Here is a 21,056-nt window from a genome sequence, read left to right on the forward strand (position 1 = left end):
TGGTGGAAGCCTCGAAAAAGTAGCTTACCTTACTCCGAGACCTATAGGTAATAATTGCATTTGCATGCGCTGAGCTGAAGGACCGAATCGCTGCAGCTAACTAACTAACTTAACTTACTTACTTTACGTTCTCCGGATGCACTGTATCCTGCATGCACCCCGCGATCAGCTGGCCGAAAACAAAAGCTTCTTCGAAATGTGTCTGGAGAAGAAAGGCATTTTTATTAGTTGATCTGAGAGATTGGAGATTTGCATAAGACGTGTTGTCGCTGCCTCGGGCGCAAGGTCCCATTAAAGGAAGCGGGAGCCCCTGAATTTATACTAGCCGCATGTGCCACACATGCGGCTATGCTTATGTTTCGTAAAACGTAGATGGGATGGTATGAAGTAATTGAAATCCAGTATGCACTGTTAAGTAAACCAACGCGACAATGAATGCGAATGTTAAATCAAGTGCATTTAGAGCGCAGCGCATGTTAAAGTTCGGCTAATGATCAGGTGGAGAGAGAGACAATATTTAGAGGTAACGCGTCCACTAGAAAAGAAAGCAGGTCTTCACTTGATAATTATCGTATATTTCACTATTGAGAGGCTTCTTCCTTGCCCCACATAACTGGTGACGGATTCAAAGGCGTCCAATCAGCTAAACGCACCGTGGACTTTTTGTTTCATCCAGACCCAGCCCCAGCAGACCTCCGCAAGCCTCATCCTTCATTTGGCTTGGTCTTAAGACAGACTTATCCCGCGGCGCTACTTTCTTGACTTCATATTTTCGCCGAGTCCTGTCCTGCTACTTACCCCGATCTCTCTGTCGCGTATTTTTATCTTTTGATATTTACGAGTATATATATTTTCATGTCGTCGAGGATGCTTTGATGTTGCTTGCTGTTCTTTTGCATCCTTTCTTTACACTCTTTTGAATCCTTCCTTCAGGTCGGCCCAGTTGCTGCACCTTGCCTCCATTTCTGAATACAAAACGTACCGTATAGTCTTTCCGGTTTCGAGGTTTACATTCTCGAGAGCTCATCATGAGATTCTCAACTTTATCCCTGGCGGCTCTCGCCTCCTTCACATGTACCGTCTCGGCTCTCTCACCCGCCGACTGGAAGAAGCAATCTATCTATCAAGTCATGACGGATCGGTTTGCTCGCACTGATGGCTCGACCACTGCCGCTTGTGATACGTCCGCTGACAAGTATTGTGGGGGTTCATGGCAAGGCATTATCAACAAGCTGGATTATATCCAGGACATGGGTTTTACTGCGGTAAGTCTCCGGCATGGCCTGGCCCCGTCCTTGGATATTTGCTTTACTGACGAACGGACAATAGATCTGGATATCGCCCATTGTGGAAAATCTGCAAGCGGATGGCGCTTATCATGGATATTGGGCTCAGAATATCACAGAGTTAAACACTAACTTCGGGACCGAAAGCGATTTGCTTGCTCTATCTACGGCACTCCATGGTAAAGGCATGTACCTTATGGTCGATGTCGTTACAAATCACATGTGATTATCCCTTTTATTCATTCCCCTCTGATTTTACCGTGTTGCGGCTCGTTTCATCTTCCTAGCTCTTGCTCTCTACGGGATACAATACTGATCCCATGATAAGGGGTTATAATGGGTGCCGCGATTGTGTCGATTACAGCATCTTTGATCCTTTTAACTTGGTAAGGCTGTGCCTGTCTGTATGATAACAATAAATTAGCTGACAAAAAGAAGCAATCTGATTATCACACCCCCTGCGCCATCGATTACAACAATGCCACGAGTGAAAAGGTCTGTTGGGAGGGAGATGACACTGTTTCTCTGCCGGATCTCAGAACCGAGGATTCTGGTGTGTTGGCTACGTGGAATACTTGGATTGGCGGAATTGTGACCAAGTATAGCATTGATGGTTTGAGGTTGGATAGTGCCCTGGAGGTGGATGTGGACTTCTTCTCTCCTTTTGAGGCTGCAGGTAAGTCTGCCGTGATTGACAACAAGATGATGACATACACTGACCATTCACAGCTGGTGTCTATATTGTGGGGGAAGCCTTCAATGGGGACCCTTCTACTGTTTGCCCATTACAGGACTCCCTGAGCGGTTTATTGAATTACCCCGCGTGAGTCGGAAAATACTGGCCAAACTCCTTTCTCTCTCTAATAGAATCATAGCTACTATTGGATTACTCAAGCATTCGAAAGCACTAGCGGCAGTATGAGCAACCTTGAGAACGGCATCAATACCATGAAGTCAGAATGCTCTGATACAAATCTCCTCGGATCATTCCTGGAGAATCATGATGTCGCACGCTTCCCGTCCTACACTTCTGACATCTCTTTGACTAAGAACGCAATTGCTTTTACAATACTTACAGACGGAATCCCAATTGTTTATGAAGGCCAGGAGCAGCATTTCTCTGGAACAGGAGACCCATCCAGCCGTGAAGCCGTCTGGCTCTCAGGATATCCTACTGACTCCACATTCTATACATGGATCGCATCCCTCAACCAAATCAGAAACGAAGCAATCAACCTGGACCCAACCTACGTCACGTATAAAGCAAACCCAATCTACTCCGATTCCTCCAACATTGTGATGCGAAAAGGAAACACCGGTTTTCAAATGATCAGCGCCTTCACCAACACAGGTGCTAGCGGTAGCTCTAGTTTCACACTGTCGTCTACCGAAACCGGCTTCAACTCTAGCCAGGCTTTAATCGAAGTCATGAGCTGCACAGCTGTCACAACAGACTCCAGCGGAAATCTTGCTGTGACGTTGACCAGCGGACTACCAGGCGTCTACTTTCCAAAGTCTCTACTGACAGGAAGCGGTATCTGCTCTTCTATCACAGGTAAGCCCACCATATATTGTCGCTGAGCTAGCACTGATGAATCCAGGCTCTAAATCCAGCACATCAGCCTCGGCCTCAGCAACTACAACTGCCCCATCGACCACAGACACCTCGTCAGCCACAGCCACGTCGACGAAGACTTCCAAATCCGCGAGTTCTAGTATGCAACATCCTCGAAATTTTCATTGTTGGGTATATCAAGGGATATTGATGTTCTTTTCAATATCCCAGGTATTCTGAGACATTAGAGCCAGAAATATCATCCCGAACCCTAATTACTTTTGTCAATCAGACAATAAAGACTAACACTGGACATCCAGGCCTAACAACATCATCAGTAGCGAGTTCGACATCAGCATCCTGCACAACAGCAACCTCCGTCGCCGTCACATTCAATGCACTCGAGTCGACCGCATACGGTGAGACCATCAAGCTCGCCGGCAATACCACCGCACTCGGCAGCTGGGCTCCAGCCAACGCCCTCGCGCTCTCCGCAGCAAACTACACAGCCAGTAACCCTCAGTGGTCCGTCACCGTGAGCATGGCGCCAGGGACGGCGGTGCTGTATAAGTTCATCAAGGTGGGGAGCGGGGGGAGCGTGGCGTGGGAGGCGGATCCGAATAGGAGTTATACGGTGCCTGTTGGGTGCGCTGCTGCTGCTATGGTGAGGGATGTCTGGCAGGCTTGAGTTGGTTGGATGGATTGATGGGCAGATGAGAGCAAAAGACTTCTGTCTACTTCTGCTTCTGCTTCTGCTTCTGCGGGGCGCGCAGGCGGGCGGGCGGGCGGTAGCGATACGAAGGAAAGCAACATCATGGTTTATGATTGGCCAGCCCAGCCATGTCAATTTTCACTTCTGTATATAAATTACCTTCTTCCTGTATATGTTTCTATCTACACCCACGTACCTTTCATGGAGTAACAACAAACAACACCTGTGGTGATTTACTCTCTTTCACTTTGATATATATCTCTCCCTTGTACTCGAGAAGTGATGACCGTGAAATCCAATGCTCTCTATAGACTCTAGACCGAGGAGCCGAACGAACACGAACACGACGTCAACCCAAATCCAAATCAAATCGTTAATACGGATGAATTTGTTTATTATTTCCAAAGAAGCAAGACACGTTGGCGATAGAGTGAGCTGTGAATTAGAAAGCGTTAATTAGGAGGGGACCTTCAACCCTGTAAAGCAAAGAGGCAATAGGGTAAACGAATCATTAGTGTGGTGTGGTGTGGAACGGTGGCTGTAACTTATTAGGCACGCGCTGTCTGATGAGAGTCCCCGTGCTAAAGTGCCTTCATATGGAGATTGAGCCACCGTGAACAATGGATAACTCTCTATACTCTGTACCAAGCAATGGGCCTTTCCCTCAGGCGTTCAAGTTCAGGTTCACACAAGAAAGACTATTCCATTTATAATTGAGTTATGCAGCACATATGTATTGCCTTTTCAATTATCTATCTGATACATGATCTTGCCTCCCTTTCTTTCCGAAGAGACATCCCTTCAGCGCAAGATAGAACGAATCATCATCATCGTCACCATATGCATATGCCTCCCTCTCTCCTTAATACATGCTTTTGTTTCGTTCGTTCGTTCCATCTAGAAGTGGCCACTCCTCATTATGCCCTGCCCTTCATAAAATGTTCAGCAGTGTAAGTAATCCGAATCAAAAACGCGCCTTTCCCATATTTTAAGGCTCAGCTCAAACGCCAGCAATAAGAGAACAGATGAGAGGACACAGCATTTCTCCATGTCGTAATAGAAAAAGAAGAAGAATTTGAAAAAAAAAAAAAAAAATTCTAGCACGCTACGTAATTTTCTGGGGAAACATCAGTGGTCTTGATAGCCAGGATGAGAGCATTCCAGCGTCTCAAAAGCTAATTTCAAAAACCGGGTTGAGTCCAATCAATTGCATGACGAATCCACTCAAAAGGTTGAGTAAATTCTTCATAAACAAAAGGCAGCCAGATGGAGCTGTTTCTTACTGGATAGCAAGTATGCCAAGGTGAAGGACATCCTATGAGAGAATGGCCTTCAAGAGAATTGGCGAGAATGGCCCATCATAGAAGCTGCGGGGCTAGGCATGGCGTTTGGGGCATTTGGGTCTCGACCCTGTTCGCCGTTGATGCGATTTGCCAAGGCCACCATGGTGGAGAGTCTCTTCAAGACGGGATCGTGAGCCGAGAGATTACTGATGCGCATGAACAGATGTTCTAGGCGTTGGATATAGATACCCATGATCTTTGGAATGAGCTCGCGAACTTGGTTCTCCTGGCAATGAGTTAGTAGAAGTTGAGAGTTATTGGAATATAGAAAACTTACAAGATTGTTTGACTGCTCATAGAAGGATGTCAAGACCATCTCCAACCATCCTATGCGTTGCTCAAGGAATGCATCGTTCATCTCAATGCTGATCGTGGCGCCCAATGAGAGTAGCAATAATGGAGTCAGGTGGCGAATGAATGCTGGATTGAAACCAGCAAAGTAATTCGCGAAGAATTCCTGCTCTCGACGGGTTTGCAACCACTGGATAACGGCGCTTTCGTACTGACCGGCATCCATAGCACCCTTAATGCTCTCATACATCTCTTCATACTCCAACTCCTCTGGCGTCTTCTCAACAACTGGTCGGACAAGTGCACTGCTTGAATTGCCGCCCATATTTGACGGATTCGAGACAGAATCACGGGACTCTTCCGCCTGGCGAGCTCGCTGCCTATCAGCGGCTGCCTGATTTTGAAGTCTCAAAAACTGGCCTTGGAACTCAGTCTGAGCAGAAGCCATAGAAGAAATTGTCTCTGTCAAACTAGTAACAAGTTGTGTCAATTGACCAATCTTAGCATTGTCAGCCTGGCGTTCGCGCTGAATGGTGTCGATCTGCTGAGCGGCCTGTTGTTGAACATCATTGGCAACCTTCTGGGATGTTGCAATAGCCAAGTTCGTGAAAGCGGGAGTGACAACATCCTGGAGGAGTACAGCAAATTGTTCCTCAACTTGGAAGGATACACTCTTCGCAAGAGAGTCGGACATCAATTTCAAGAGCTGGGGTTGTTGCAGAGCTCGTCCAACAGCATCAGGAAGGTTCTTTTTGAGCTCCTTAGGCAGTAATTGGGTAAGATGAGAGTTCAGCTTTGTACCGACTTGCTCATTAACGGCCTTCACAGTGACATCGGAGATGGCTGGAAGCACGGACGTTTGAATGCTGGAGGAAATGATGCGACCCAGAGTTGCTTCGATGTTCTCCGAAAGTGTACTCGAGACGAGTCGGAGCATAGCATCCTGCTTAGCGTCGGAAACTGCAGCCTGAGTTCGTCGATCATCCGCAATGGTTTGGTACAAGGAGTCGAATGAGGTACCCAATCCTTTCTTGACCTCGGCAGTGATACGGGTTTCAATGCCTTTGATAGCACCATCACTAAGGTTTTGAGATCCTACAGCACCAGGTTCATTAAGGGCATTTGCAGCAGCATTGGCAATGGCAATTGACTTGGGAGCCATTCCATTCCTGGAATGAGAAGAAGGGTCGAGAACAATAGTCTTGGACGATTGAGCAGATTGAGTGGTACTGGGTCCTGGCGTGGTGGTTTCTGACGAACTTCCTGCCTTTCTTCTCTTCTTCTTCTCCGACTTCTCGGGTACGCTCGGTTGTGCCGATCCGCCATTAAAGGTTGCAGACTCCTTCTTCTCAGCCTTATCTTCAACTTTCGATGACGATGCCTCCGCATGGCTTGGCTTCTTAGGAGTCTCCTTTGCAGATTCCTTCGGCGCTGGACGGGGAACGATCCGTGTCGGAAGAGGTGTTTGAGCTGGAACAGGCTCACTAACTTCTGGTACTAAGGTAGTTGGGATATCCTTGAGTACCTCGATGGAAATCACACCAGCTTTGTCAGCGATGACCGGGTGGAGAACTTTGCTGTCCGAAGTCCATCCAAGATCAGCTTGCTTGATGAGCAGGCAAGTGACACCCTTTGAATGCATTGCATAAAGCTCAAACAATGTCACAGGCTCACCGTCAATAGGAGGAGTGGTCGGGCTCTGCAAGATATCGAGGCTCCGGAGGTTGCCCTTGTCAGCAAAAGAGTACTCACGCATGCCACTAATGACGGCCGTGGAATCAGGCTTTGGAACTGTAGGATCATCGGCATTGAGTCTCTCCATATACTCAGCTTGCGTAACTCCCCTTGGTAAATTGTATTTCGGTGCCGAGAGGTGAAGGAAATATATTGAATTGCGAGTGGGATGACCAACAACAATCATTCCTGTAGCAGCGTGATAGACAACACTGCAGACAGCATCCGACTCTTTAGAATGTGGCAAATGGATCTCCTGGACAGGTTTTCCAAGAGCAAGATCCCACAACTGAAGAGTGTGGTTTTGCTTCATGCCAACAATCACATATCTCAACGCACCTCCACGCTGATATGGTCGAAGTTTATCAACGAATAGGAGAGATGTTGGCCAAGCCTTCTCGTTTGGGGAAGTAGTGGTGAAAGTAGTGACGGGCTCCTTGACCTCAACATGAGCCGATTGAGATGGGTTTGAAAGGATATCAAGGCTAGTAAGACTGCGAACATCCCAAAATTTGACCCGTCCTGCCTTGTCTAGCGAAACAATCATGGTGTCATCTTCACTGAATGTGAAATCTTTCCCTGCTTTGCCAGTGTTGATCTTCAGAGAAAGTTGTCCGAGATATTTCTCAATGTCAACTGTGCGGTTCTTCCCATTTTTCAGGTAAGACTTCTTCAAGATGACAGATGGCCAAATGATGTGAATATATTTCCCACGGCCAACGGCAAAGAAATCGGGATGGGCTGCACTCTTCCTTGCTCTTGTCTTCAACAAACCACCAGGTGATTCGGTGTCTTGAGTCGTGATTGGAGGGAGGGCGAAACCATACATTTCCGGGTTGGGATCGTCGAGATGATCGCCTTCTCCATCCTTGATCATAGTCCAGTAGACCGTGCCGCTGATGCCAGTGCTGATGATAGACTCTTTCTGATCAGCTGAAGCCGAAGACGTGACAACACTAAAAATACGATCATGAGTCTCGGTGAAGATTCTGGCGTCTTTCCCATCAGTCTGTCTGATTATGCGAACTCCTCCGTTCTTGGACATGCCGTAGACGATGAAGTTGGGTGAAGCGGTGCAAAGAGTACGATCAATCTGATCAAATTCCTTTTTCAGACGGGCGATATCCATGACACTGTCTTCTGGGAAGATAGGGCGGGTCTCCTCTGTGGATTTGATGGTGATGGAAATCCATGGCTTCATTGGGAAGTTATAGACCTTTACAATGTTCTGTTCCTCTTCCTTGATAGGACTATCTTCGGCATCAGCGCTCTCCCAGCTGTCTACGATATGACCATGAGCGGCGTCGCCAATAATATCTCTGACCTCTTCGGCAATAGGGGTAGGTAGCGAATCGAGTGCACCCTCATTTTCTTGCTTTTTGAGTTCTTTATGGATAAGCTTGGCTGCGTCCTGAGCGGCGTCTTCAAACTCCCTCTCAGTCGTAGCATCAAGCATGTCACTTAGGTCTTGCTCAATGGCAGCTTGACTTTCGTCACGCTCAGCACGAGCAATGGCTTCCTGAACCTCTTTATCGACTTGATTGCCAACACCACTGAGGGCATCTTGAACGGTCTCCTTGTTTCCTGCTGCACCGATTCCGATCAGAGCCTCAAGTGGTGTGCGACCGTCTGGAAGAGGTGTAGGTGGCGCCGATGACTGTTGTGACGACGTTTCAAGCTTTCGCTTTGCGTCTGCTGGACTTGAGATACCACTTCTCTCATCGACTCTGCGCGTGTTCTCGGGAGATTCGTGGCGAGGGTGCTTCAGGATTTGCATGGCAGGAATTGGGGCGCTCGTAGCACCAAGACCAGGATTGGAGGACTTTGGGGTGCGGATGCGCGGAGATGATGCTGCCAATTGCTCGAAAGGATTGACATATGTGAAAAGGCCTGGGCCACTCTTGGGGGTAGGTTGTCGTGCATTTTCTTTGGCATGTGAAGGGACAGACTCAGTCGCGGCTGAGCCCGTCATACTCATATCAAGAGAGACATCCTGTAAAGTTTGAGTAAGGTCTCGGACATCGCCTTCAGAGCTACCCTTGCTTGGAGGTGTCAAAACCTTTACCGGCTTCAACTGAGGAGTGTTATCCGACTGAGGGGGTTTGGGTTGATTCAAGAGTTGAAGGAGATAGGCTTGGGTATCCGCCGATGGAGATGCTGGCGCAGCGCCGAACGTAGACTGAGACGTTTGTGGTACTGTCGCAAAGCTAGAAACTGGCTGTTGCGCAGGCTTGGCTTGCTGAGATCCCATTAAAGCTGCCAACAGATCGGAGCCTCCATGGCCATGGTTTGAAGCGCTGACCTGACCTTGAACATCAGGGACACCGAAGTTCGATCTACTACCGAAAGAGGGTTCACGCGACGGAGGCAATGGTGTGCCGATTGGAGCAGTTTGATTGTGCGAACCCGCAGATGATGGTTGGCTGAACTTCAATAGATTGAGCAAATTTGAAGTTCGATCAGCATTGGATGCGCCGCCAGAAGCAGCAGGAACGCGCTGGACAGGAGTCTCGACGGGGCTCAAGATGGCAGAGCTATGGTGAGGTTGTGACTGTGCGCCAATTGGGGGCGTCGGGAGAGGCGACGAAACCGAAGGTTGTTGATAAGCATGAGGCTGTTGAGGCTGGGATGGCTGACCATAGAAGGCATTGGAGTTGTTGTTATAATAGCTGTAGCTAGGCTCTAAATTGGGCTGCTTGGTCTGCTGCTGGCGAAGCTGAGCAAAAAGGGAATCCAATCCATTGCCCTCTCCTCCGCTGCCAGGATATCCAGACATGGTGAGAAGTAGAATTCAAGCGCTCAAGGCGCAGATGGAAGATGTAGATTGCTCAAAATTGAACGTGTGAACGTGTGGGACGTGGGTATCGAGATGGTAAATACTGTTGCGACAGCTCTTGCCCAAAAAGCAAAGAGATGCCGTAAGAGTTGATACGAGAAAGAAGGGAGGGGGGAAGTGAAGAGGAGAAGATGGAGGTTGAGGTTAAAAGGTAGAAATGGAGATGGAGGAAAAGAGGCGAGAGCTTTGAGATCGTGAGGAGTGGAGTGGAGCTTGGACTTTCTTCGGCCAGCGGTGAATATGACCTCCTAATTGGCTGAACACCCTCTGACATTCGGAATCAACAGTTGTACGTCAAGGTATTTCACAACTTCGCATCACGAATCGCTTCACTTCTTTCAATCACAAGAGTTGGCGTCACACTGGCAAGCGTACGACCTCTTTGAAGCATTCATAGTCAAGCCAACCACCAGTCCCGCATACGTCGTTCAACCGTGTCACTTCAAAGCCTTGCTTTGCTCTTTGCCCCGGATGTATGTGGTCTGGGCCTAATTTACAATCACAAGTCTCTCTCTTGTCTCTGGGAAAACAGACAACATGTTCTGTTTAAGGAGGTATGTTTGCCATAGTCACAGTCTTTATGCGCATAATGTAGCTGACCAGTCTCCTTTTCTTAGTTGGCTGCCCCTCCTCTTCATCCCGACCAACGCTTCGCCCATCTTTATCTTCTCCTTCTTCATCTGCACCTACTTCCTAAACCGACCATGCGTCTACTGCTCGTTCCTCCTCCTAATACTCTTCGCATCCTCCTGCCACTGGTCAGATCACTGTTTCTTCGACTTCAGCAGCAACTGGTTTGAGCCAAGGCAACAGCCTGGGACGCTATCCCCCGAGCTCGTCAACGCCTCCGCAGCCTTATCGAACCAAACATTAGATCAGGTCGCGATATATGCTGGGGCTCTGAACAATACCGCTGCTGCTTTGGCAGGTACCGCGCTTGAGGAGGCGAAACGACGGGTTGCGCGGACGGCGTGGACTGGTATTGGGGTAGAATGGCTACGAAGTTTTTTGGGGCGCAGAGAATGGAGGCTTCCATGCGTCGATGTATACATACGGCTTTGAAAGCGTAGCTCGATATGATACACAGGAATTAATGGACTTATGGTACCTGCATTTGATGAGGCGTTACAAATTAGGTTTCTTACAAGGGCACTCACGAACGAACTGGGATGGAATGGATTAAGAGCTGTCTCTCGTTGGATGATGGCAGCATCTGGGGCGTTGTTTAAAGCTCATCCAAAGGGAAACAATTTGTCCTCAAAGTGGTATGAGTTCCGCAAAGGTTACATTTACCTTCTGTAGAAGCCCAGAGAACTGTGAGATTTATTACTTGGACCGATTCATAAGTAAGAACGCGTTTTCCCTGAGGATTGTTAACCTAATCTTTCATTTTGTCCCAGTGCATTCAAATCAGCAGAAGTATTCTATCTAAGCCAATAAATCCAGACCTGCACTCAGCCTAACTTGTGTCGCGCATGTCTACCATCCGGCCGCCTTGCACGCCTTCGCCCTATATATACACACGCAGTTGCTCTTTGTCCGTTCTTCCTTTTCAAGTGTAAAGCCTCTTGGGTCGATTCTGCCGGTCGGTAGCGTCTTAAATCAAATGTTAGGCTCATTATCTAAGTTCCACTATGGTTTCTGTAACAGACATCATCACCTATGTCGGCGTGCCTCTCGTTATTCTGGGTATGTTTTCTCTATATCTATGATTCCGAAGCAAGTTCATAAAAGTTCATTAGTTGTTACACCAATCTTATATACTTATCTGAGTACTGCTTACACTGGATTCCGATTAAGACGCATACTTGCAAGTTACGAGGTAGAAGCGTCAGTTTACAGCCGGCTTTTGTCTGGTGTTGTGAAAGCAAGTGTTCCAGCATATCAACTATCAGTGTATCCTCGTAAACATGATCATTACTGGCGTTACGTGGTATCGGATGGAGGCAAACACGGTGCCTTATGGAACTGTCTTGAATGGGTAAGGACACCGATCGACCAAACACAACTCGAGATCCATTACCATGATCGTTTCCAGCTACCTCAAGCAAGAGTAGCTCTTGGAGAGTTGATTATGTACCTTGCGGACCTGGAATTCCACACGATGCGGATGTATTTTGGGACCTTGCCCAGAGCCCCGGTCTGAGGACTCGCATTCTAGTTCGCATATTCCTTCATAGGCACATGTGCTCAAGACCAGGAGCAAATATACAGCGGTCTATCATTCGTTCTCCAAATTCGCCTGCAAACACTATATACATCTCGGGAATGCGTCCTACCGTTAAATCACTATAACAAACAGAAGTGTTACGAGATGTACACATATATTCCTGATAGTAAGTAGAAGCGTGCTATCTTCTCATTTCTTTGGAAACTCATCAGCCGGGACAAGATACTTGCAATTATAGCCGCCGAACGGCCTGAAGACTCACCAACTAGAAGCGACAGACGCTTAAACCAAAGGTTCGAAGCAAAGATGACTGATGGAATGCGAGAACGCTTCAGATATTTCCGCAGGGTCTCGCCTAGAATTTGCTCTGTCAGTTCGCCAGAGCGTTTTTATGGAATACCAGTACGATGCATTTACCCTTGGAGGCCCTGAAGTCACCCCTGAGCTCTGGCGTGAAACACTTCATGACATCCAGACGAGGGAGTTCTTACCTCTGGATACATCCCACGTCCCCCAGAGCTAGGAAATATGTATGGCGGCCGCCTTGAATGACCTACTGTGTGACGAAATCGCCACAGTTTTGATGCACATTTTCAAGTTTCTTGAAGACAAATATTTCTATATTGAAGAATTGTTGATTACCGCTAGCCAAAGGGGTGTTTTCTTATGTGCTGTCATTATACTGCAATCCATCGCAGACAACAGTCCATACTTAGCAGGCTTAAGTGATATTCAAGAGTGCACCACGAAGTGGAATCCGGCATATGTCTGTTAAGTGAAATATTTAGGGATCTGTTCGTAAAACATTGACCTATCGTATTTTCCTGTCTCTTCTTTTCGAAAGACTTTATCTGCACCACATATCTAAGTGGTAAAAGAATCGATCGTATCGTCAAATAACCTAGACCGGACTATGAAGCTTAAGATGTTTTATAACGAAAAGCGGACCCAGATTCTTATGACTAAAGCCGGAAGTCTCCCTACCTATAAGTACATCTTCAGACTTTAGACTTCAGCTACAGATACTCTACACATACCTCAGCATCAGCTCTTCTTCTAGAATCCAGACTTTCTAGTTATATAGCCTAGGCGGTATACCGTATATAATAGTTAATCATTCATACAACAAGGACAAGGCGGATTTTGTGACCGTGCTCGAACACTAACATGGCGATCGAGGACTTGAAAAGCAGCAAGAGAAGAGGTGGGTGTGATACTATAGCCTAGGGTTCCCAAGCATTGACTAGGGCAGGGCTCTTAAGTAACCGGCACGCTTGGTTTATATGCTATACGCGTATAAGCATATAGTCGTAATTATATTTAGGTATCAAGAACTGTAGGTCCCACGCATTGACTAGGGCAGGTCCTGTATCGAAGCCCGTCTTCTATGGGAAATGGAATGGACGAGTAATGGCAATAAATAGCAAGTGTTAGGAAAATGAATAAGGAGGATACTGGATAGATATATCGAAATGAATCAAATTAAGCATAGAAGGAAATATGGGAAACTTCCCGGTGCATCACGTGAGATTTAAAAGAAAAGTGCTCACTCATCTTGAAGCCATGCATGGCAGATGCATGCAAGTCCGTTTATTTATTCATTCATTCATTCATCTTTCATCATTATCCTTTCCCTCACAGTTTCGCCTCACCACCCTTCCCCTTCCCCTTCCCCTCCCACAACCCATCCCACGCCACCCGATACTCCAGATGTTCCTTCCGCGTCGGCACCGCCACCTTGTGATGTTCGCACGTACAATACACCGTGCTACCGTCCCGACTACTCATCGTGCCTCGTATCAAGGCCATCGTGCGGCCGATCTGCATTACGGTGCTGGTGATGCGGACGGTCGTGCCTGGATGCAGATTGCGGGTTATTAAGAGATGTGGAAGAGGAAGTGGAAGAGGAATATGAGGAGGGAGTGGGAGTGGGAAGGGAAGGGGAGGGGAGGGGGTATATATATATACCGATTGGGATAGCGCGCAGGTAGGATATATTCAACGATCGTGTCACGCCGCCCAGAAAACTATTCTCTCGTCAGTTTCCTTCTCTCTGGTTCGAATTCCATACAATCTCCATATACAATACACAATAACAGTAACAGAAACTCTTGAACACGGAAAAAATATATATAAAAAAATGAACCAAAATAAGCAACAAAGCGAAACTAAAACTGAAAGTGAGTGAAATCAAGTGGCAGAAACCAAAAGAGAACATACTCCCAAAACCCCGGCCTCGCAAGCGGTCCCAGCGCAGTCGTAGTACACATATCAAAAATGACCCCCGCGGCCCCACCATGCATCACACCGTTTATATTGCTATACCGCTCGTCGATCAGTAGATCAAAGGTCACGGAGCCCTCCGGGCCAGCGTCGATAATGGCAACGGTTGACATCAGATGGCGGTCGAAGCCGGTGAAGTTCTGGGAGTGGGCGATGAGGAGGTAACTGGGGGGTTGTTAGTTTTGCATGCTGTGATGAGGAGGGGAGGGTTGGGAGTGAGGGGGTGGAAGTGTAATGAGGGGGTTCTGGGGTTCGTGGGTAGTTTGGAGTCAGGGGGGATATGGTATGGTATGGTATGGTATGGTATGGTATGGTATGGTATGGTATGGTAGTGGGTAGGGCGAAGAATGTGGGAGGAAAGAAGAGAGAAGTTGAGATTTAGGGACGAGAAGAAATTCAATTTCAGACTGATTGAATATAAGCTTGAAGATAAAAAAAAAAAGGGTTTTACCGTTCAAAGATTGCCTCGACGCCTTTTATGGCTTCTGCATGTGTCGTTGATGCCATTTTGTATGGTCAGCCAGCTACCCCGCCCGCAACTCGAGCTCCAGATGCGAGGAGAGAAAAGTGTAGAACAGTCAAAGGATCTATTCTCAGCAGTAAATTCTCATCACGACATTGGGTATCTGGGCTTTGTCTTCAAGTCACATGCACAAGAAGAAGAGGACGAAGAAGTCCATGCAGATTATTGGATTATTGAATTATACAAACAGATCTGCCTTCCTCGCCTCGCGCTCGCCTCGGTTCGCAAAATCAAAAATCCGATCCGAAAATTGTTATCACGTGATATATATATACTTTACGTGAAAAGCTCCTTTTCGTAAGCTGGACTGAGCCTCGTTTCATCATGCGGTGCACACGCAATCCATACCTCTAATTATATCTAAACATACCTATTCTTAACGATGCGCGCGTGTATAGTGTTTTATCTAGTTGAAGATCGCCCGTGGTGCGAAATAATGGCATAATTGTCCTGGGTAGGAAGCTAGATCCAAGTTGCAGGTAATTGAGAAAGAAGGTGAGAGACTGAGAGGTGACTCGGTACTCGTACTGTACTGTACTGTACTGTACTGCTGAGCTGATAATTATTTGACAGAAGGATATCAACTGGGGTTGCGATAAGATTCAGTGTACTGTATCGAAGTGTGGGGCGTTCGAGGCGTGATAACATACCGTACTGTATGATGATGCTAAGAACCCCAAATGGGAAGCTGCTGTAGGTGGGCATAGGAAAGGAGAATGGAATGGAGAGCTTGGTATTAAGTCGAAGCCACTCATGGAACCTTCCTTGTGTAGGCAGTAATGTTAATATCTTTGATCCATATTAATAGTCCAGTCATCAAATGCGAAACTTGCTATACATATAGTAGGTAGGTACTTGAAGACTCGTATAAAATACGACTGTACGAGTGAGCGACTACGAAAGCCTTTCAATTTTCTCACCTCATCTTTGCAAACCTCGTTCATTCCTCCCTACTGCGTTTAACCAAGATCTTCCTCCGGAGCAAACCGAAGTCGCCAAGTGGTGAGCAGTGAGCACACGAGCTGTCTGCCTGCTTGGCTGCTGCCGGACTGCCGGAGATTAAGGTGCAGCTTGAGGCGGCTTGGCAGCTGTGGCTCAAATGCGCTTGTTACCAACGAGCCATCTAAAGCTCGCGTCACCTTGCCTAGGTACTTATCTTTTTCAACGGCTTGAACAGGGGATACTTGTACCAGTAAGAAGATGGATGGATAAGGTTAAAAAGGTTGGAAAGTGAAACGAACTACCAAGGGGAGTAGAGATAAGCTTGAAGCCATTTGAGATGATGTGGGCTTGGCGTTTCCGGCCAAGACGGTTGGCGGCGCACAGCAACTATCAATTGATCACCAGCTTCAGAAAATATTCAATTCCGAATTCAGTAAAGACGGAGAGCGGAGAGAGAAGGTATTGGGAAACTCTGGAAGGTGACCAAGGAACGATCCTTCCGCACCGGAAAGGCCTCTTTATGGAGTGGCTGGAGTAGGTAATTCGAATCAGGGCCGCGCGTGCAGTTTTCCCTCTTCTTGAACAGTTGGTACTGTAGGGTAGTCTTCTGTGGATGCGGGAGCGCTAATGATATCATCTCCTCTACAGTACCGATTTACGACTCATGAACACGCGTATACGGAGTACAAGTCGATCCTTCGTATTACTCTGTCTGTGTTCAGTCCTATTCATCAAGCGTTACCAAGTACCAACCTACCGTATCGTCCATCAGCCACAGCCGCCAAGAGGGCGATCAAAGCCTGCATTGATAATAATGACATGGGGTGGTTCTTTGCCGCGTTGTCCAATCTGGCTGCAGCCTGCAGTACGGAGCAGAGTAGATACGAGTACGCAATGGTGGTCCGCTTTTACCATTCACCGACGAACGACTTTTTCTTTTCTTTTCATCCTTTCATCCCCCATGCTACTGGTATTCCCTGTCAGACGACGACGCCTCCCAACCCCACCCAGACTTTGAACGCTCGCATGCCCAGTTTCCACATCCGGACGACCATCTAAACCAATCAGGGGCCCCTAGCCATAGTAATATAGTCGTCGTCTTGATCTCCGTACGTAGGCCAAGTACTGTACATGGAGAGACAAAAGTCCCGTCATGTCCGCTACTGTAAGTCCCATCTACTAATTCTTTTGTACCGTACTGTACCCTCTCACACACTTCTGCTTTCCTGATGACTTTGTCGTGATTTTTCATCATTCAATCTTCCAAGCATTTCGTCGCATAAGATTTCATCTCATCTCACTCATTTCTCACTCACATCAATTCCTTGTCTGCACGCCAAGAAGCCAAGAAGTGCTTTCATATTGGCTCCTACTGCCAAGCAGTCTAACGGACCAAGCATAACAAAACGATCATCCTCCTCCCGCTCCGTCGAAGCCCTCACTTCGTATACGAGAAACCCAATTAGGAGTCGTGTTGCTTTGATTTAAAGGTCATCGAACCCCGAGAATCAATTTAGTACAAAGCAAAGACATACCGACCAAACTTGCTCTATGTATCGGTAAAGGAGGCGATATCAATACCTAGCTTACTCATCACGGAATTGCCAGCCTCGCCGCCCGCCAATCATTCACCATGAAGTTCACCCACCTCTTCGCCCTCAGCTCCCTCCTACTCCCCATCTTTGCAGCACCAGAACCTCCAGCCGAAGCCATCGAAGCCATCGAAGAACGAGCAAAATTCGGCGGCGACACAAAATACTTCCACGAGCCCGGCGGCAACGATGAACTGGGCCACTACGACATCCGATACTTTAAGGGCACCCCCGTCACGTACGAAGAGCGAGGCGATACGCTGCTGCATCTCATACGATCATACCTGACCGTGTTTCGGGAGAAGAATGTCGAGACGTGGATCGCGCATGGAACGCTGCTGGGCTGGTGGTGGAACGGAAAGATCATGCCGTGGGACTGGGATCTCGACACGCAAGTCTCGGCCTCGACACTCACCTGGCTAGGCGAGAACCTCAACATGACATTCCACAACTACACTTCCTTGAACGAAGATGGGACGTCGGATACCCGCGAATACCTGTTGGATATCAACCCGAACCATGTCGAGCGTATACGGGGAGACGGGCAGAATGTCATTGATGCGCGCTGGATCGATGTGAGCAATGGCTTGTTTATCGATATCACAGGCCTCTCGGAGACAAACCCAAGCACGCAGCCGGGGATATGGAGCTGCAAGAACTTCCACCGCTACAGGACGCGAGACTTATACCCGTTGCGCGAGACAGTATTCGAGGGCGTCCCGGCTCTAGTGCCGTACTCGTTCGACAGGATATTGACCGAGGAGTATTCGGCGAGAGCTTTAACGAAAACCATGCACGAGGGGTATGTCCTTTCCCTTTTGTCAAAACAACCAACTTCCCCAACATTCATACGATCCATACTAATAAAACACTCACAGACACAAATGGATGCCCGAGCAAAAAGAATGGGTCAAGCAAGAACCCATCAACTCCAAGCAACCACCCCGAGCACGCGCCCACGTACCGCGCAGCGTGCAAGCGGAAGAAAACCCGAAATCAGGATTACGGAATTTATTGCGCGTACTATGAAGTGAGCCAAGTGAAGCACACATACCGTACATACCTACCTACCAGCCTAGACGAGTTTTTGAGATTGAGCGGAGCGAAGCGAAGATACTTTGAGCAAATCAAGGAAGAAAGAAAGCATATCATTGCGAGAGCGAACAAGCGGCATTTCCAGGCGTTTCTATTTTACATCTTATCTCCAAGGGGATATGCACATGTATGGGATGGGATGGGATGGGATGGGATCTAGCATATATAGGTAGCTGGTTGGCGTTTTGCTGTGTTAAGTTTACCGTATTTTCTTTTGTTTGTTTCTTGAGGATCTGGGTCTGGAGTCGTGGACTTGCATATTACATAGGAGTGAGATAATGAATATATTACGATGGATACGTGAAGTATCTACCTACCTACCTATCTCACGGTTTTAAAGCAAGCTTAGTTTGTGCAAGGAAGCTGTCCGTCTTGTCTATTCGACCACTCTCACCTAGGTATATACATATCCATGTCTTTTTTCCAACTACGACTACAGTATACCTACTTATCTACGCTAGTGCATTTTTAGCTAGCATACCTAGGTAACTCTACTCCGTACATCTTCACAAAGCTCCTGCTCCTCTTTTAAGCATTGCGCTTGGGGGCTAGCGTGTCTTATATCATATAACTTACGTCAATTCCTCACCTCCCTCCCCTACCCTCTCTCTTCCCAGCTTATTAAAACCTTTCTGACTCGGTGTGAAAGCGATCCCGGGCAATCGCGGCAGAAGAATCTCTCATCAAGATGTCCCTTCAGATGCTTCTTTAGACTTTGTGGCCACTTGTATTTCTGCGGGCACTTGTGGCAACAGAAGGTCTCCTTTGTGGCGGAATGTTTTGCCGCAACCAGGTTCATCGCACGGGAGCTCGAGACCCCTCGTGTGCACCCTCGAGCGGTGGTGTGTGAGAGAGTAGTTCTTACCAGAAGAAGATTTGCAGAGGTCGCATTGGTATGGTTTGCCATAGTTGTGCACAAGTTCTATGTGTCTTTTGAAGGTCTCTACGGTTCGCGATCCGTGCCGACAAAGCCTACAGCTAAAGTTGTTGCCAATTATCGAAACTTCCTCGTCATCAAGGTATAGGACCTTGGACTGCTCGTCGTGAAACACTATGTATTTGACATACGTGGTGTCCCTTGGTTTATTCGAGGACTCAATGCCGTCTGCTGGTGGCGGGTCGTGATCCCTTTAAACATGTTCGTCAAAGTCCGCACCAAATTCGATTTCATCGGCACAGATCGGACAAACCAAGTACTTGTCCTCGATTGTCTCAACTTCGTGACCGTCAAGCCACATAGCCTCGAAAAGATGGTCCATATCAACCCTGTGCTTGCGGTGTTTGTGTGCGTCTCGGCTCCTCGTTCGGTCCGAGTAACCCACATACTCGTCTGAGTGTAAACTCTCAACATGTTCCTCGAACAGAGCGCCGGTCTTTAATCTAGCCTCGCAAACCGGACAAATGAGATATTTAGCGAGGATTGTCTTGACTTCATGCCCATCAAGCGAAACGGTATCTAAAACCTCGTCTATCTCCACCCTAAGCTTTTCTACAAGTTTACCTTTTCCTTTGCTTTGGCTGGTCTGTTTTGTAAATGTCTTTCTTGGGGCCTTCATGATTGATGTTGATTCTAGTTACTCAGAGTGACTGTTGAATATATATCGAATGAAGGGTATTGAAGGTTCAAGTTTAAGGTGAATGAATGTTGTATTTACCAACTTAGGGGGAAGTCTTGGATAGTCATATAATACGCGGTGCAGCTTGCTTCACTGCTATCGGTGTTATTTTTCACTCACGTTTAGAGCTACCTAGTTGCTGTTTTGACAAAAGTTCATTAAAGAGCAAGACGAAAGCGAACAATAGGTATTTATTTTGGACAAAAGTCTACCTACTATTCATTGTTCTTGTATGTTTATAGTCCTTCATGCAAGTTCTCAGAACAATGCTACATTCGGGTTCTCATGCAATAAAAAAAGCTTGGCTCTTACAATGTGATGTTCTTTCCCGTGGGATTGCGTGGGGTTGATTTGCCTAATGCAAATAGCCGTGGGCATTCCGGGACTTGCTCGATGTTTACTTTCACCACTGCTTATCAGTCCCAACTTGGCGTTTATTCTTTACGCATTCACAATATCACATTTTTCACGTTCCCTTATCATCATTTACTCAAAAGTTCAGTCTAATTATCTTCCATTGATTCAACTACTCCTCTACTCCAAATCCCCCAAATGCAACACAGTCATCAGTCAATGAATGCATCATTTACTTCGACGAATTTCTCAACTGCAGCAGCGCCTGCGCAGCATCCATCTTCTCAGCCGCTTCCGCAAAAGTCTTACTCAAGAGCCCCTGCTGCACTGCCGACGTCGGGAACATCCGGTGCTCCTCCCACATGTGCCCCGTCAAGTCTGGATCGTGACGCGGGAAGCGCAGCTTGCACACATGGCACTGCGCAGCCAGCTCTACAACATCATCACTATCATCATCACCACCATCACCATAGCTATCGTTATTCGCAGTCACCCGAGCCTGGGTCCGAGCCTGAGTCTGCATCTTCTCCTGAAACTTAGCCTGATACTTCGCCTTATTCTTTGCAGTGACACGAGCCTCTTTAGCATTGTACCAGAGCTGGTCCTTATACAGGAGTCGCTCGCGCTCCAAGCGTTGATCCTCCTGGGACTCTGTTCCCGACATCTCGGCTGAAATGGGGATGCGGTTGGGCCCGAAGAGGAGGGCCTCTTCGGCGGCGCTGAG

General features: G+C 47.5%; 5 protein-coding genes across 5 annotated transcripts; 3 read left to right on the plus strand and 2 right to left on the minus strand.

Moving 5' to 3' along the window:
- Positions 1–1,028: 1,028 nt before the first annotated feature.
- On the plus strand, positions 1,029–3,529 carry amy3 (Alpha-amylase A type-3; the record flags this gene model as incomplete). The annotated part of the gene is made up of 8 exons (XM_031153913.1): positions 1,029–1,265; positions 1,330–1,508; positions 1,615–1,672; positions 1,725–1,962; positions 2,016–2,109; positions 2,162–2,841; positions 2,888–3,001; positions 3,162–3,529. The coding sequence occupies 8 exons, from the start codon at positions 1,029–1,031 to the stop codon at positions 3,527–3,529; spliced, it is 1,968 nt and encodes a 655-aa protein (XP_031001115.1).
- Positions 3,530–4,885: 1,356 nt separating this feature from the next.
- Positions 4,886–9,697, minus strand: LHYA1_G009010 (uncharacterized protein; the record flags this gene model as incomplete). Its single annotated transcript, XM_031153914.1, has 2 exons — positions 4,886–5,122; positions 5,174–9,697. 2 exons carry the CDS (start codon positions 9,695–9,697, stop codon positions 4,886–4,888), a joined length of 4,761 nt encoding a protein of 1,586 aa, XP_031001111.1.
- A 597-nt stretch (positions 9,698–10,294) lies between these two features.
- SPAC652.01 (Uncharacterized protein) lies at positions 10,295–10,819 on the plus strand (the record flags this gene model as incomplete). Its single annotated transcript, XM_031153915.1, has 2 exons — positions 10,295–10,311; positions 10,375–10,819. The coding sequence occupies 2 exons, from the start codon at positions 10,295–10,297 to the stop codon at positions 10,817–10,819; spliced, it is 462 nt and encodes a 153-aa protein (XP_031001112.1).
- A 2,743-nt stretch (positions 10,820–13,562) lies between these two features.
- On the minus strand, positions 13,563–14,717 carry Acot13 (Acyl-coenzyme A thioesterase; the record flags this gene model as incomplete). The annotated part of the gene is made up of 4 exons (XM_031153916.1): positions 13,563–13,783; positions 13,896–13,954; positions 14,148–14,375; positions 14,662–14,717. The coding sequence occupies 4 exons, from the start codon at positions 14,715–14,717 to the stop codon at positions 13,563–13,565; spliced, it is 564 nt and encodes a 187-aa protein (XP_031001113.1).
- Positions 14,718–17,308: 2,591 nt separating this feature from the next.
- On the plus strand, positions 17,309–18,296 carry MNN4_1 (Protein MNN4; the record flags this gene model as incomplete). Its single annotated transcript, XM_031153917.1, has 2 exons — positions 17,309–18,069; positions 18,146–18,296. 2 exons carry the CDS (start codon positions 17,309–17,311, stop codon positions 18,294–18,296), a joined length of 912 nt encoding a protein of 303 aa, XP_031001114.1.
- Positions 18,297–21,056: the final 2,760 nt, after the last annotated feature.

The sequence above is a fragment of the Lachnellula hyalina genome, assembly GCF_007821495.1.
Source record: "Lachnellula hyalina strain CBS 185.66 chromosome Unknown contig00287, whole genome shotgun sequence".
In the NCBI taxonomy this organism is placed as follows: domain Eukaryota; kingdom Fungi; phylum Ascomycota; class Leotiomycetes; order Helotiales; family Lachnaceae; genus Lachnellula; species Lachnellula hyalina.